The sequence below is a fragment of the Halictus rubicundus genome, chromosome 7, assembly GCF_050948215.1.
Source record: "Halictus rubicundus isolate RS-2024b chromosome 7, iyHalRubi1_principal, whole genome shotgun sequence".
Classification (NCBI taxonomy): domain Eukaryota; kingdom Metazoa; phylum Arthropoda; class Insecta; order Hymenoptera; family Halictidae; genus Halictus; species Halictus rubicundus.
Genome location: NC_135155.1, coordinates 11,509,373 through 11,526,930, shown reverse-complemented (window position 1 = coordinate 11,526,930; position 17,558 = coordinate 11,509,373). Strand labels below are relative to the sequence as shown.

General features: G+C 36.9%; 1 protein-coding gene across 3 annotated transcripts; it reads left to right on the top strand.

The window, feature by feature from the left end:
- Positions 1-3,571: 3,571 nt before the first annotated feature.
- LOC143355402 (lysosomal acid glucosylceramidase-like) lies at positions 3,572-15,610 on the top strand. 3 transcript variants are annotated; one of them, XM_076790181.1, is made up of 8 exons: positions 3,572-3,726; positions 4,331-4,598; positions 12,585-12,912; positions 13,018-13,283; positions 13,569-14,003; positions 14,235-14,314; positions 14,871-15,142; positions 15,393-15,610. In XM_076790181.1, exons 2-8 carry the CDS (start codon positions 4,556-4,558, stop codon positions 15,493-15,495), a joined length of 1,527 nt encoding a protein of 508 aa, XP_076646296.1. In that variant the 5' UTR covers positions 3,572-3,726; positions 4,331-4,555; the 3' UTR covers positions 15,496-15,610. The 3 variants fall into 3 exon arrangements, with proteins under 3 accessions (XP_076646296.1, XP_076646295.1, XP_076646297.1); XM_076790180.1 differs by lacking the exons at positions 12,585-12,912; positions 13,018-13,283; positions 13,569-14,003; ... (1 more) ...; positions 14,871-15,142; positions 15,393-15,610 and adding exons at positions 4,985-5,312; positions 5,418-5,683; positions 5,938-6,372; ... (1 more) ...; positions 7,225-7,499; positions 7,749-7,897 and having other exon boundaries at positions 3,573-3,726; XM_076790182.1 differs by lacking the exons at positions 3,572-3,726; positions 4,331-4,598 and adding an exon at positions 12,067-12,199.
- The last annotated feature ends 1,948 nt before the right edge of the window (positions 15,611-17,558 follow it).

The window sequence follows — 17,558 nt, the reverse complement described above, 5'->3', positions numbered from 1 at the left end:
GCCATTACGCTATTTTTGGCTGATCGTAATCACTAATTTTATTGCCTTTGCCATTAGCGAAATTACTCTTTCATGCCAGAGATATTCTACAGTCTACGTCTACGCCATGCATTAACGCTGCGTATTTCAAGATTTGATCGTTGCGCGCGATATTCTGCAGGATAAAGCATAATAATGTACACCCGCAACACCGATAACAATCTGTCCGAGTACATATCGTATTTCCAATTCGTGGATTGTAGCCGGGAACTGAATACAAGACTCGCAAACCACAATTTTACGGAACATTTGTGTCGGGACATTAAACAACTTAATATTCTACAGCAATAAAATTACAATAATCTGTTGACAATTGCGTTACGACTTTAGGCGAGTTAATATTTCCCCACAGTCTAGTTACGATAATCTGTTGGCAATTGTACCATAACTTTAGACGAGTTAATATTTCCGTGCAATATAGTCACGATAATCTGTAGACACTTGTGTCACAACTTCGCACGAGTTAATATTTGCCCACAGCATAAGTGCAACAATCTGATGACGTATAGAACACAACTTCAGACAAGTTAATATTTCCCCACAGTATAATTACAATAATCCATCGACATTTTTATCACGAGTTTTGTAGACAAGTGAATATTTTTTGCAGAACCACAATAATCTGTTGTCATTTAACACTAGAACTATCGAGCCCGTCAAAATGACGGATTTCATTTTTCCTTTTAGAATTCTTTAAGTACATGTTACCATAAAAATCCTATGAAATCTGGGTAAGTTTAATCCTGTTATTATTACAAATTGTTATTATTATTATAAAATTATAAAATTTTATTGGACATCGATTAATCATGAAAATTTCACAACCGCAAAAGCGGATAAAGTCGAGGAATACAAAAGACCAGCGGCAAGTTGAAAAACGGACGAGAACGAGCGGAAAATCAAAATACAGCGGGAAATGAATAGGACCGGAACTGGATTCGAAAGATTCGAATTGAAAACCTCCATCGTCGACGGTTTTCTATTAAAACGCGAATTATTTCTCTCCCATCGCCAACCGTAATACGAGGATAAATACTCGACCGCTTAAACTCCGCCGAAGCGAACATCATTCCTGTTTTTCACAATTCAAGATTTCTTCTAGAAAACATATGTCAAGTGCCAAAAGTCTAATTTCTCGGATTCGCGTTCAGCGCACCGAACTCTATACGAAACGTCTAAGCCAGTGGTTCTTAACCCTTTCAGTGATCGGCACCACCCTGAATTTAAAAATAAATTCTCGCACCCCCTTGAAAAATGAGTTCCTATTTCTTTATTCAGAATAATTTATTTGTTGAGAAATAAATTTTCCACCCAAAACTTAGAAACTTTTGTCGCACCCCTAGAAACGCTCCCTCATATACTTGTATAGGGTGCACGCACCCCAGGTTAAGAACCACCGGTCTAAGTACCTCTAAGCATGACCACAGCAAATGTTTTTGTTATTAGTGGACCGATCAAAATTTTGTTGTCAACTTGATCATACTTGATTTTTTCTACGTCTGTTTCTAAGCAAGTTTCAAAAATTTACCTCTACAAAGGACGAAGTAGAAAGAACTTGACCTGAACGTGTTTTTGTCGCCGTATCCTTCCATCAAATAAAAATATGGTTTTTTCTTAAGCTTGTCGAATTAATTCGTATACCTGTCTGCTGTCTATTACACTTTTAGCGTTTGGCAGTGTTAAAGAGACGAAACACCTTTAACGCGCTAATTTTGCCAGACATCTGTTCTCAGGAACCATTGAAGAAGCTAAAATTTGTTGGATAATGTTATCGGTAAAAGTGCAAACACTAAAAATTCTTTGTTCAATAAAACGTCAAAGCTATCTTATCTTTCTTTTCTTTTCTCCTCGAATACCTGTAGCAGATGTCAAACCGAATTTAATGATTCATTGTATCATGACCTCAAGGTAATCTTGTGTTCGATACATTTGGTGTTTATCAACGCAGGAGAGAGTAGCTATTATTATGAATTATGTTTTCAGTCTGGTTTGACCGTCATCTTCGAGAAGAAAAATATTTACTACGTGTTATTAGTAATATTTATTGAATTGTAAATTAGGTCTAATCTAGGCACTGGTCCAAATTTTCTATATAAATTATAAAATATAAATTAATTAACTTCAACAGTAAACATTGCGTACGAGCCAACAGTTAGAGTTTTCCCCAGAATTAAAAGTAGTCATCTGTGAGCCAAGCTAATTTTTAAAATATGAATGTCGTAATTTCCTGAAATGTGCAAGGATTAGAGTACAAGCAGCAGCACTAAAATAAAAATGTTGATCACTGTACAACGAAATTGTAACACTACTTACGAGACGAAAATATACTTGATGCGCATTTTTATGTATTAACCTGTTTACCAGTTGTACTGTTCAAACAACAGAATTGAGTTTCACAACTCAATAGCCTTCAGTTTTCCACTATCTCAACATTAGTTATAATGAATTGTCAGTTTGCAACGTTGCGCACGTAAACACCACTCCTTAATTATTTTCCATGCGTTCAGCTCTCATTTATCTTTCATAATTTGAAATCTATGTAAATAAATTACGTGTATAAAACGTCTCTTTTTATGTTAATCCACAGCTTTACCTTATGCGTATACGATATGTGTATAGTAAATAGTAAATAGAAGCGTATTCAGCGTATTTGGGTCAACGAAGGGTTCAATTATGGCAGTGCTTCGCGCGCAACCCTCTTCCAAATTAATTTTTCCACGGTTTAGACTGGATTTAAAAAATGTTGAAATGCGTGGAAATGGCATCATAGCTTGCTATTAGTCTCGACCCGAAAAAATGAGTTTGAATTTATGATCCTGTCGGATTTAATACTACTTCCAGGCGTGTATATTATTTCTTTTTTCACTGGAAACGATGTCCTTCTATAAATTTGAATTGCCTTAAACGTCATGTCTCAAACAAATTTCGTTAGAATTTTCCAAATGCAAGATTGAGAGATTTTTTGAGGTTACTACATACTTTGAATAATAATTTTTTTTTTATAGTGTTAGTGATCATTTCTCAGAATATAGTGACGTCACCTTAACGTATAATCATTAAACTAAAGTATAATCATTGCAAAGCGATAGTTAACGCTATCGCATTGCAATGAAAAAAATAAGTAGTTCCATTTTAATAAGAAAACTGAAGACCTTGAAATTTCGAAAGAATGATCTCGAGAAAATTTGTTCGTCCATCATTAGGTTTGCCCTCTCGATATTGTTGATATCATAAAAAGTAAGTAAAATTTTTGGGATACCCGAGTTAAATGGAAAATTTTGTATACATGTGGAAGTTTCCTGATCATTATTGGCAACGTGTTTGTGTTTCCAACACGTGATATTATGGACAATGACGTAAACATCTATGAAAATTGGAATGAACTGTTGTCGTTGTTATCAGTAATGTACATAATAATGTGATTAACAAATAGAGGAGAGGGTAGGAATATGAAGTACACATTCTATTTTTAGTCTAGATATTCTCAGGACATATATATACAGTAAATGGCAACACGAAACGTGGTAGTTTACAGCATTTCATGTGGGACGTGCTGCAGAAACATAACTAGAAGAATATCAAAAAAGACGCTTAACATTTTCTTCACTGAAGCCAACAGTTCTAGCAGCTGAAGCAACTGGTGCCATTTTGAAAGGAATATTTGACACCATTTCTGACCGCCGATTGGTACGCTATTAACTTAATATCATTAGCAGTCATTCCAAACAATTTTCGACTCTACCATCAAAATATAATTAACTAATCGGTTGTCGAGATCATCTCCAAAAACTGTTTTTCGAATAATTTGGTACATTTTCAGTTGCAGTAGTTCCATTAACTTTCGTATACATGCAGGCTGAAGTTTCAGCAAAGATATTTAAAGTTGACATGCGCGTTAAATATCTTTACTACTTCAAAATTGGCCAAACATACCAAAACATTATGATACACGTACATTTCAAATATCCTTTGATGTACCAACAGTACGATTATTATAGTATAGCTTACGGGTTTTGTTCCTCTGAATATCACAAAACAAAACACAGCAAATTTTACCATTCTTACAAGTAACAATATTGTGTATTGGTCAAAATCTTGGTGTCTCATATTCCTAATCTCTCTCGTCTAGACGTGTCGTATACAAATTTGCTAGAATGGAAAGTTTTTTGTACCTTTTGGAATTTTTCCGATCGACTACTTACTATTTTCCATTCTTCTTCCTATGCGAATAGGTTAACATTTGGTTTTAAAAGTAACATTGAGTGGCGATAGGTAAAACTTTTTTTTTCAGGTGGATAAATCATTGAATATCTGAGACAAATTGCATTATGGTAATTGGAATAATCTGATAACAATATTTTTCACTTAATACGAATACGTTGAACATATGCGATATACTGGACAATGAATCCGTTATCATCTTCCCCCACTCCATAACAGAAAACAAGTCGTTAGTGCGACTATATAATTTCCCCATCGGTTGGATCCAATTATTGTATCGATACACCTTGCAACCATGTGGAGAGTGTTTCTGCTCAGTGCTGTCGTCCTCGCTACAGGTATAGTTCAACTCTTTTTCCAGTTCTTTCTACTGACTCTATTCGGTGACAGTTTCATCCATGAAAAGGGTAGGCTGCAAATTTTCAGCAACTTCGAATGTGTGAAGCAATTTCTTGCCCAGTTGGGCCTAGAATTGTCGTTCGGATCGAAACAACCGGTTCTAGATTTTTTTTATTTCATATCACACCGAGTCGTTCGTGTCTAGGCGACAATTTCAAAACCGCGAGAGACAATGAAAATTTGGAACAATACGTTTTGCTATTTCAATCAACATCGAATGTTCGGTAGCTAGCCACAGACAAAAGTAAAATGTTCTGTGGAGCCATGAATTGAATCAAACCTTTCGCGAAGTTTACATGCTGTACTTGGTCTTTGTTATTCGCAGGTCAGGACAAACAATGCGTACCCTACACGGTGGATAACGAATTGCTCGCCTGCGTTTGTAATTCCACTTATTGCGACGAGACTTCGAACGTTCAATCGCTCTTTCTGAAATCGAACAACTTTTATCGATATGCGACGAACAAGCAGGGGCTCAGGATGCAACTGTCAGAGGGAACATTCGGCGTATCTAATTCGTCTTCCAGTGTGACTTTAACAATAGACAGAACGAAAAAATATCAAAGCATTCTTGGTTTCGGTGGTGCTTTCACTGATTCCACTGGTATCAACCTGAAGAAGCTCAGCCCGAAAACGCAGAAACGACTGTTAAGGTATAACACCTACTATCATCATAGATATTATCTGCTTTCTGCAATAGTTGTTAAAGGTGCTTTTTATTTATATGCAGACATTTTTTCACATTCGACTGTTCGCAGAGCATATTACGATCCAATCGAAGGAAGTCGTTACAACTTGGGTCGGATCCCAATCGGTGGTACCGACTTCTCGGTGAGACCTTACACTTACGATGACGTCACCAACGACACATCGCTGGAACACTTTGCTCTCGCACTGGAGGACCACAGATATAAAATACCGTACGCGCATAGAGCTCGCAAAATTAACCCTACGACGAAATTCTTTGCATCTGCATGGTCCGCGCCTGGCTGGATGAAAACCAATGGAGTGTTCCAGCAATTCGGTAAACATACGGTCGAACAATTTTCGTTATACGCGAAACCACCAACAATTGCATCACATTGTACACAGTGTACCCTCTAAGATTAGCCAACCGTTTCTGATTATCTGCCGAAAAATGTTTTACTCGTACGAATATTAAAAGTAACAGTATTTTTAATCTAGTAGCCATTAAGCTAGTAACTTCTTTTACATTTCGTCTACTCAATTTTTTCATAGACATTCATAACACTAACTTTTCTTTATCGACGCGATTAGGATACTTGGAGAAGGAGTACTATCAGGTTTGGGCAAACTACTTGGCCAAGTTTGCCGACGCTTACAAGAAAAATGGTCTAGATATGTGGGCAATTTCGACAGGCAACGAACCAACGATCGCTTTCAACATTAATTCGACGAATGTGATCACCATGGGCTGGACACCCGAGACCATGACTGAGTGGGTCGCTGACAACCTAGGACCGACCTTAGCAAAATCGGCCAGCAAAAAGACACGAGTCTTGGCCCTCGACGACGCTAAAGATCTACTGCCAAGTTGGATGGAAACGTACTACAATAATACGGAGGCCTCGAAGTACACCGTGGGAACTGCCGTGCACTGGTATTTCGACAATCTATCCTCTATCACGGTACTGGACGAGACACACGATCTGAATCCGAGTAAAATTATAATCATGACCGAAGCCTCCATGGGTAAGTCTTCACGGTTTCGCTTTTGCACACTGTACACTGTTCGGATAAATGGGACTGAAGTATTTTCAGAATGAGCATGTTCCGGAATATGGGGCCTTTATATTTTAAAAGTTATCTTTAATTGCAGTTAACATTCAATTTTGGAAAAAATTCAGTTCCTAATTCGCGTACCATAAACGCAAACTGTTGATGCTAAAACGATTAATGGTATTTATGTAATTTTTTATGCAGGTCCGACGTATTGGGGAAGATCGACTATCGTGTCAGACATGTGGGACCTCGGAGAACAATACTTCTTGAATATAATTAAAGTAAAAACGATGATTTGTTTAACTAGCATGACAGCTTTAATTCTGCTGCCTTCCCCAGGCCTTTTATTACGATTACAAGATTGGATCTTGTATATTTCAAAAAATGTCTCCCGAATTATTAACTTTGTTCACAATGTCCTAATATCTTTTTTTGTCAAAATGTCAGGAAGAATCGAATAATGTCAAATATTTGCATCGTATCATTTAAGAAAAATTGCTGTTTCACTTTGCAAATGCACCGAAGCGTACAGTCGTACTGCTCGGCGATAGAGCTTGATAAACAATGCATAATTGCCTGCTGCAATCTGTTTTATCTACGATAGAAACAAAGTTACAGCTCGACCCAGTTACTCCATACAGCCTGTACTGTTTTCGAGATATTAAATTGATTATTTTGCGTAAAGACATTTAGTTCAATCATGGGCTATGATATTTTTGGCCGAGTAAACTTGTGTTTAGATTTTGGCACGGTTACTTAGAAAAGAAATTTGTAGAATAGTTTTCAATGTTCAGCATATTGACGTAATTAATACGCTTTCAGCATTTAAATCATTGGGCAGTCGGCTGGGTGGACTGGAATTTAGTGCTGGACAAAGAGGGTGGACCGACCTGGGTTAACAATACTCTGAATGCAGCCATTGTCATCAATCCTGAGAACGATGAATTTTACAAGTTGTCTATGTACTACGCCATTGCGCATTTTAGCAAGTTCGTTGACAGGAATTCCGTCAGGATTAACGTCACCGACACTGACGACATCAAGTCTGCGGCCTTTCTGACACCGTCGGACGAAGTCGTCGTTGTGCTTTACAACAGGTAACACAAAAAACTTAATAATCAAGTTTACGATCAGCGGTGCAGCGTGTCTGCTAAACATTACCGGTCAAATAGTTGCGCGATCAGAATAATCAATCTTCCATCTAAGGACTTCCAGTATCTTCTTAAAACAGTTTTATTGCTGCACTTTGAATCTTTTATACACTTCTATTATTTGAAATACTGCTGTACGATGCGATCCTCGCGAATTTTGCGCAGAAATCAAATTAGTCTTTCGTTTTGTTGCAGAAACTCCAATTCGACTTCCGTAACTTTGCAAGATGAAGTCAAAGGGAATATAGAACTGGAATTATCTCCGCTATCAATGAACACCGTAATATACAAGCAATAATTATATATGAACATATATATATATATATACATGAATATATTTTTTCTGTGTGCTTATTAAATTGTACTATTCTACTGCAAGAATAAATACCCACTAGTGTACAATTACAGGCTAAAATTACTTAGTGACCTCCGAAAATAAATCGCTTGTGATTAGCGATATGATAAAATACATCTCTCGTCTTGCTCAGTGTCTAACTACTAGAGTACATGATGCGATGTCAAATTTTTTTATCGATATATTTATTACGATTTTAAACAACTGAATATTTTCCCAGAACTATAATAATCTATTAACATTTAACACTAGAATACTATCGAGAATACTATCAAACCCTTGCTGTACACCGTTAGATTTAGTTTTCACTATAATTTTTCTAAATGAAACGTGTAAATTAATTTAACTACAACAGTATATAGACGTTGCGTAACGAGCCAACAGTGAGATTTTTGGCCAGAATTAAAAGTAGTCATCTGCGAGCCAAGTTAATTTTTAAAATATGAATGTCGTAATTTCCTGAAGTGCGCAGGAATTAGAGTACAAGCAGCAGCACTATAATAAAAATGTTGATTATACTTTAAATTATACTTTAAAAATTAAATTTAAAAATACTAAAAAGAAATTATACTTTATACTGTTTTTCCAGTTGTACTGTTCAAAGAACTGAATAGGTAAAACAATAGGCTTCGGTTTTCCACTATCAGAACATTATGATGATTTGTCAGTTTACAACGGTTTACACGTAAACGCCACTCGTAATATATTTTCTATATAAATATAGTCCAGTCTACATAAATGTATTACGTGTATAAAATGTTTTTTTACGTTAATCCACAGCTTTGCCTTCTGCTTATACCATATAATGTATAGTAAATAGTAAATAGGAGCTGGTGTTCAGCGTATTTGGGTCAACGAAGGGTTCAATTATGGCAGTGCTTCGCCCGCAACCCTCCTCCAAATTAATTTTTCCATGGTGTAGACTGGTTTTAAGAAATGTTGAAATGCGTGAAAATGGTGTCATAGTTTGCTATTAGTTTCGACCCGGAAAAATTAGTTTTTATTTCTAAATAAAATGAGTATATTAAATATTATATTATTTCTTTTTTCATTGAAAACGATGACCTTCTATAAATTTGAATTGCCCTAAACGTTGTGTCTCAATGAATTGAATTTTTGGCGTTAACACATTCTGTGCAACAAATTTGATTAGGATCTTCCTACTGCAAGGTTGAGACATTTTTTGAGTAATAATTCTTTTTATAGCGTTAATGAAAACATTTTGAACATTTCTTAGAATAAAGTATTGTTACCTTCGTTAGTCTTTCAATTACAGTTATTCTGTCACTATTTTTATTCGTTACTCGTTTATTTTTAATTTTTTTATGCTAAGGTCGCCGGAGTGTTATACTATTATAGTTTATTAGGTTCGTATTGTAATGACAGATCACCTTAAAATTTCGAAAAATGGCCTTGAGAAAATTTGTTTGTTTTAGGTTTGCCCTCTCGATATTTATGATATCATAAAAGGTATGGTAACCGTTTAGCAGTATGTACTATACACATATTATTATCACCTCTGAGAGAGAGAGAGAGAGAGAGAGAGAGAGAGAGAGAGAGAGAGATAATCATATTAGCGTCATATAACCGAATTATGTATTACACCGGCAATAGTGCGAGTCGAGAGAGTCTCTCGTACGGACTTTTAATAAAATTGCTCAAGAAGTCAAATGGAAACCTTTGTATGCATGTGCAAGTTTGCTGATCATTATTAAAAGTGGGGATAAACGCGTAAGAGGTAAGGTGGACCGAAGTGTTGAGTTCGGTTACTCGCGGTCCTCCCGGTAGATTGTAATTAGACACGTTGCCCACGACCGAAATATAATGTTGTCCAAAACATAGTATTTTCGTTCCTTCCGACCAGAAAGGTGGTCCTTCCAGTTAGAACCTTAAATTAGTCGGCACACCCGGTGCAAAGATAATCAATGTCCGGAAGATTAACAATTAAAACTCCGCCTAGAATGCGGCAACCCGGCCAACAAAGATGCACGTTGCGTACGATCATAGAGGCGCGCTTCAGTTGCGTAGCACGTGACAGATACATACATACGTATTAGAATTAGAATAGAAGACGTGTATTACGAATTAGTGTAGCTCGATCCCGGTACGCATACTGCATATGTGGATTTTTGTGAACACTTGCACTTCTGAGGTTTCCATTTAACATTTATGGACCCAATGGATCCATTGAAACTATTTTATAGCGATCGCGAATAAATTACTTCTGTGAGCCTGATTTTAAAGTGAAAGAACATTGACCCGTTATACTCGATAATTTCACAGGTGAAATAATAGAAATGCCCTTTTGGATTTTCACGAATAGGCAGGTTCAATGTCGTCCAACGGTCAATTTGTGAATCCTGAAAGCATTTTCACCTCGCTGGGACTTCAAATGAGTACCAACTGTCGCGCGCCTCTATGACGTACGTAACGTACACCTCTGTTGGCCGGGTTGCCGCATTTTAGGCTGATTTTTAAATGTTAATAACTAAAAAATAAAGCCGAAATCGCAATTTTCTTATTCTTTATTTTCGTCTTATATTGTCATGGAGAACCACCACTTAAATTTTCTCCCACCTGTAGTCGAACACCCTATATATACAGTAAATGGCAACATGAAACGTGGGAGTTTAAAGAATTTCATGTGAGACGTGCTGCATAAACATAAATATTGTGAATCTTACAGAGCCGTCGATTTTCGTCAACATTGTAAATTCCACGTCGAGCGTAATGCTGTTTCTCGTATTCCCAATGAAGAATATCAAAAAAGCGCTTAACATTTTTTTCACGGAAGTCAATAGTTCTAGCAGCTGAAGCAGCTGTGCCATTTTGAAAGGGATATTTGACACCATTTCTGATCGCCGATTGGTAGGCTATTAACTCAACGTCATTAGCAAACGTTTCAAAGAATTTTCGTTTCCATATTCAAAATATAGTTCATAAATATAAAAACTGATTTTCGAGTAATTTGGTACATTTTCAGTTGTAGTAGTTTCATTAACTTTCGTTCACATACAGCGCAGATATTTGAAGCGTTGCCACAGCAGCGAAGATATTTGAAGCGTTGCCACAGTCTGAATCCAGCTCGAAGGACCAAAAATGAAGCGTTGGTACAAAAGTAGCAACGAATATTTCAAAGGAAAATGCGACCTTCGGAAATCAACACTAATATATATCTTAAAACTTAACAATACAGTTAACAGACAAGGTTCAATATGTAAGAATGCGTGGCGAATGGTTCGAGCACCTTTCGAGATCTGGTTCTTGCTGTCGCGTTATGTTTTAAGTCAGCTCGGACTCTTTCCCAATTGGCTAATCTTAAATTGTATGGGGTGACTAAAAGGATTTCTATTGGTGAGAAGGTGGAGCAGTTTGGACGTCGGAGTAGGAGCGCTTTGTTTAAACTATGTCGAGGGTATGTAATTAATGAGGTGTTAAGAATATGGAAAACGATAAGGAACTAAACTATTTGTATAATAACAATGCCCTCTCAATGGACTCGCTCACGAGGAGTCTCGAACTGGTGTCCGGTGACACCCAAAATCCTGGGACTGTCGCGTCGCCATAAGTGTCTCGACCTATCGCAGGGGACCCTGTCTGAACACTGGTAAATCTCACGTTCGGTCTGCGTGACACGTTAAATATCTTTACTGCTTCAAAATTAACAAAACATACCAAAACAGTATGATATACGAACAATTAAAATACCCTTCGATGTACTAACAGTACGATTATATAGTATAACTTACCGTTTTTGTTTCTCCGTATATCGCAAAATAAACCACAACAAATTTAACCATTCTTAAAAGTAACGATACTGTGTATTTATCAAAATCTTCGTGTCTCATATTCCTAGTCTTTTTCGTCTACGCGTGTCGTATACCTAAAATAGAAAGTTTTTTTTACCTTTTGCAATTTCTTCGCTCGACTACTTACTATTTTGCATTCTTTCTTCCTATGCAAATGGGTTAACATTTGGTATTAAAAGTAACATCGAGTGGCGATAGGTAAAACGTTTTTTTTTCAGGTAGATACATCATCGAATATCTAACACAGATTACATTATGGTAATTCCAATAATCAGTTAACAATATTTTTAACTTGATTAGAATACGTTAAACATCTGTGCAAACTCGACAATGAATGCTTTATCATCTTCCCCCGCTCCATCACAGAAAAAAGTCATTAGTGTGACTATATAATTTCCCTATCGGTTGGACAATTATTGTATCGATACACCCTGCGACCATGTGGAGAGTGTTTCTGCTCAGTGCTGTCGTCCTCGCTACAGGTATAGTTCAACTCTTTTTCCAGTTTTTTCTACTGACTCTATTCGGTGACAGTTTCATCAATGAAAAGGGTAGGCTGCAAATTTTCAGCAACTTCGAATGTGTGAAGCAATTTCTTGCCCAGTTGGGCCTAGAATTGTCGTTCGGATCGAAACAACCGGTTCTAGATTTTTTTATTTCATATCACACTGAGTCGTTCGTGTCTAGGCGACAATTTCGAAACCGTGAGACACAATGAAAATTTGGAACAATACGTTTTGCTATTTCAATCAACATCGAATGTTCGGTAGCTAGCCACAGACAAAAGTAAAATGTTCTGTGGAGCCATGAATTGAATCAAACCTTTCGCGAAGTTTACATGCTGTACTTGGTCTTTGTTATTCGCAGGTCAGGAGAAACAATGCGTACCCTACACGGTGGATAACGAATTGCTCGCCTGCGTTTGTAATTCCACTTATTGCGACGAGACTTCGAACGTTCAATCGCTCTTTCTGACATCGAACAACTTTTATCGATATGAGACGAACAAGCAGGGTCTCAGGATGCAACTGTCAGAGGGTACATTCGGCGTATCTAATTCGTCTTCCAGTGTGACTTTAACAATAGACAGAACGAAAAAATATCAAAGCATTCTTGGTTTCGGTGGTGCTTTCACTGATTCCGCTGGTATCAACCTGAAGAAGCTCAGCCCGAAAACGCAGGAACGACTGTTAAGGTATAACACCTACTATCATCATAGATATTATCTGCTGTCTGCAATAATTGTTACCGGTGCTTTTTATTTATATACAGATATTTTTTCACATTCGACTGTTCGCAGAGCATATTACGATCCAATCGAAGGAAGTCGTTACAACTTGGGTCGGATTCCAATCGGTGGTACCGACTTCTCGGTGAGAGCTTACACTTACGATGACGTCGCCAACGACACATCGCTGGAACACTTTGCTCTCGCACTGGAGGACCACAAATATAAAATACCGTACGCGCATGGAGCTCGCAAAATGAACCCTACGACGAAATTCTTTGCATCTGCATGGTCCGCGCCTGGCTGGATGAAAACCAATGGAGTGTTCCAGCAATTCGGTAAACATACGGTCGAACAATTTTCGTTATACGCGAAACCACCAACAATTGCATCACATTGTACACAGTGTACCCTCTAAGATTAGCCAACCGTTTCTGATTATCTGCCGAAAAATGTTTTACTCGTACGAATATTAAAAGTAAAAGTATTTTTCATATTAATTTTCTGTTAGACACAGAGATCGAGTCTTTTCGCCATTAATCTAGTAACTTCTTTTACATTTCGTCCACTCAATTTTTTCATAGACATTTATAACACTATTATTTCTATATCGACGCGATTAGGATACTTGAAGAAGGAGTACTATCAGGTTTGGGCAAACTACTTGGCGAAGTTTGCCGACGCATACAAGAAAAAGGGTCTAGAAATATGGGCAATTACAACAGGCAACGAACCAACGATCTCTTTCAACATTAATACGACGGATGTGATCTCCATGGGCTGGACACCCGAGACCATGGCTGAGTGGGTCGCTGACCACCTAGGACCGGCCTTAGCAAAATCGGCCAGCAAAGAGACACGAGTCCTGGCCATTGATGACGATAGAAATGTACTGCCAAATTGGATGGAAACGTACTACAATAATAAGGAGGCCTCGAAGTACACCGTGGGAACTGCCGTGCACTGGTATTTCGACAATCTAGCCCCCTTCACGGTACTGGACGAGACACATGACCTGGATCCGAGTAAAATTATAATCATGACCGAAGCCTCCATGGGTAAGTCTTCACGGTTTCACTTTTGCACACTGTACACTGTTCGGATAAATGGGACTGAAGTATTTTCAGAATGAGCATGTTCCGGAATATGGGGCCTTTATATTTTAAAAGTTATCTTTAATTGCAGTTAACATTCAATTTTGGAAAAAATTCAGTTCCTAATTCGCGTACCATAAACGCAAACTGTTGGTGCTAAAACGATTAATGGTATTTATGTAATTTTTTATGCAGGTCCGACGTATTGGGGAAGATCGACTATCGTGTCAGACATGTGGGACCTCGGAGAACAATACTTCTTGAATATAATTAAAGTAAAAACGATGATTTCTTTAACTAGCATGATTGCTTTAATTCTGCTGCCTTCCCCAGGCCTTTTATTACGATTACAAGATTGGATCTTGTATATTTCAAAAAATGTCTCACGAATTATTAACTTTCTCCACAATGTCCTAATATCTTTTTTTGTCAAAATGTCAGGAAGAATCGAATAATGTAAAATATTTGCATCGTATCATTTAAGAAAAATTGCTGTTTCACTTTGCAAATGCACCGAAGCGTACAGTCACTGCTCGACGATAGAGCTTGATGAACAATGCACAATTGCCTGCTGCAATCTTTTTTATCGACGATAGAAACAAAGTTGCAGCTCGACCCAGTTACTCCATACAGCCTGTACTGTTTTCGAAATGTTAAAATGATTATTTTGTGTAAAGATGTTCAGTTCAATCATGGGCTATGATATTTTTGGTCGAATCACGTTCGTATTTTTTTAAACACGAGTTTAGATTTTGGCACGGATAATTAGTAAAGAAATTCGTAGAATAGTTTTCAATGTTCAGCATATTGACGTAATTAATACGCTTTCAGCATTTAAAGCATTGGGCAGTCGGCTGGGTGGACTGGAATTTAGTGCTGAACAAAGAGGGTGGACCGACCTTTAACCTGACTCTGAATGCAGCCATTGTCATCAATCCTGAGAACGATGAATTTTACAAGTTGTCTATGTACTACGCCATCGCGCATTTTAGCAAGTTCGTTGACAGGAATTCCGTCAGGATTTCCGTCACCGACACTGACGACGTCGAGTCTGCGGCCTTTCTGACACCGTCGGAGGAAGTCGTCGTTGTGCTTTACAACAAGTAACACAAAAAACTTAATAATCAATTCTTCGATAAAGCAGTGCCGCGTGTCTGCTAAACATTACCGGTCGAATAGTTGCGCGATCAGAATAATCAATCTTCCATCTAAGGACTTCCGGTATCTTCTTAAAACAGTTTTATTGCTGCACTTTGAATCTTTTATACACTTCTATTATTTGAAATACTGCTGCACGATGCGATCCTCGCGATTTTTACGCAGAAATCAAATTAGTCTTTCGTTTTGTTGCAGAAACTCCAATTCGACTTCCGTAACTTTGCAAGATGAAGTCAAAGGGAATATAGAGCTGGAATTATCTCCGCTATCAATGCACACCGTAATATACAAGCAATAATTAAATATGAACATATATATATATATATATATATATATATATATATATATGGATATATTTTTTTCTGTGTTCTCATTAAATTGTACTATTCTCCTACAAGAATAAATGCCCACTAGTGGATAATTAAAGACTGAAATTACTTAGTGACCTCCGAAAATAATTCGCTTGTGATTAGCGATAAGATATGTGATTAGCGATAAGATACAATACATCTCTCGTCTTGCTCAGTGTCTAACTACAAGAGTACATGATGCTATGTCAAATTTTTTTATCGATATATTTATTACGATTTTAGACAAATGAATATTTTCCTACAACTACAATAACCTATTAACATTTAACACTATATCTATCGAACCTGTCAAAATGACTGATTTCACTTTTCCCCTTTTCTCCCCAAACCCTTGTTTGTACATCGTCCGGTTCAGTTTTCACTGTAATTTCTCAAAATGAAACGTATAAATTAATTTAACTACAACAGTATGTAGACAGTTGCGTAACGAGCCAACAGCTAGATTTTTGGCCAGAATTAAAAGTAGTCATCTGTGAGCCAAGTTAATTTTTAAAAGGCAGGGATTAGGGTACAAGATTAGAGTACAAGCAGCAGCACTATAATACAAATTTTGATTACTGCACAACGATATTATAACACTACACTTACGGTACGAAATTATAGGTAAAACAATAGGCTTCGGTTTTCCACTATCAAAACATTATGATGATTTGTCAGTTTGCAACGATGCACACGTAAACGCCACTCGTAATATACTTTCTTTCGTAATATATTAATTTATGGCCTACATAAATATATTAAGTGTATAAAACGTTTTTTTCCGTTAATAATTTTACTAATATATATTTTAAAACTTAACAATACAGTTAACAGACAAGGTTCAATATGTAAGAATGCGTGGTGTATGGTTCGAGCACCTTTCGAGATTTGGTTCTTGCAGTCGCGTTATGTTTTAAGCCAGCTTGGACTCTTTCCTAATCGGCTAATCTTAAATTGTATGGGGTGACTAAAAGGATTTCTGACGAAAAGGAGGTCTGCGTGAGACCGAACAATATTTAAAGTTGATATGCACGTTAAATATCTTTACTGCTTCAAAATTAACAAAACATACCAAAACAGTACGATATACGAACAATTAAAATACCCTTCGATGTACTAACAGTACGATTATTATAGTATAACTTACCGTTGTTGTTTCTCTGTATATCGCAAAATAAACCACAACAAATTTAACTATTCTTAAAAGTAACGATACTGTGTATTTATCAAAATCTTCGTGTCTCATATTCCTAGTCTTTTTCGTGTACGCGTGTCGTATACCTAAAATGGAAAGTTTTTTTTACCTTTTCCAATTTTTTCGCTCGACTACTTACTATTTTACATTTTTTCTTCCTATGCAAATGGGTTAACATTTGGTATTAAAAGTAACATCGAGTGGCGATAGGTAAAACGTTTTTTTTTCAGGTAGATACATCATCGAATATCTGACGCAGATTACATTATGGTAATTCCAATAATCAGTTAACAATATTTTTAACTTGATTAGAATACGTTAAACATCTGTGCAAACTCGACAATGAATGTTTTATCATCTTCCCCGGCTCCATCACAGAAAAAAGTCATTAATGTGACTATATAATTTTTATCGTATCGATACACCTTGCAACCATGTGGAGAGTGTTTCTGCTCACTGTATGAGAGAGAGAGAAAGGGAGAGTGAACGAGTGGGGCCGACGCCGCCTAATCATCATTAGCGTTATATAAACGAATTATGTATTACACCGGCAATAGTGCGAGTACGAAATAGAGCGAGTCGAGAGAGAAATTGGTCAAGAAGCACCGCAAAAGTAAGTACAATTTTTGGGGTAGCCGAGTCAAATGGAAACCTTTGTATACATGTGCAAGTTTCCTGATCATATAATTAAAGGCTGAAATTACTTACTGACCTCCGTAAATAATTCGCTTGTTATTAGCGACAAGGTAAAATACATCTTTCGACTTGCTCAGTGTCAAGAGTACATGATGCGATGTTAAATTTTTTCTTTTTTTA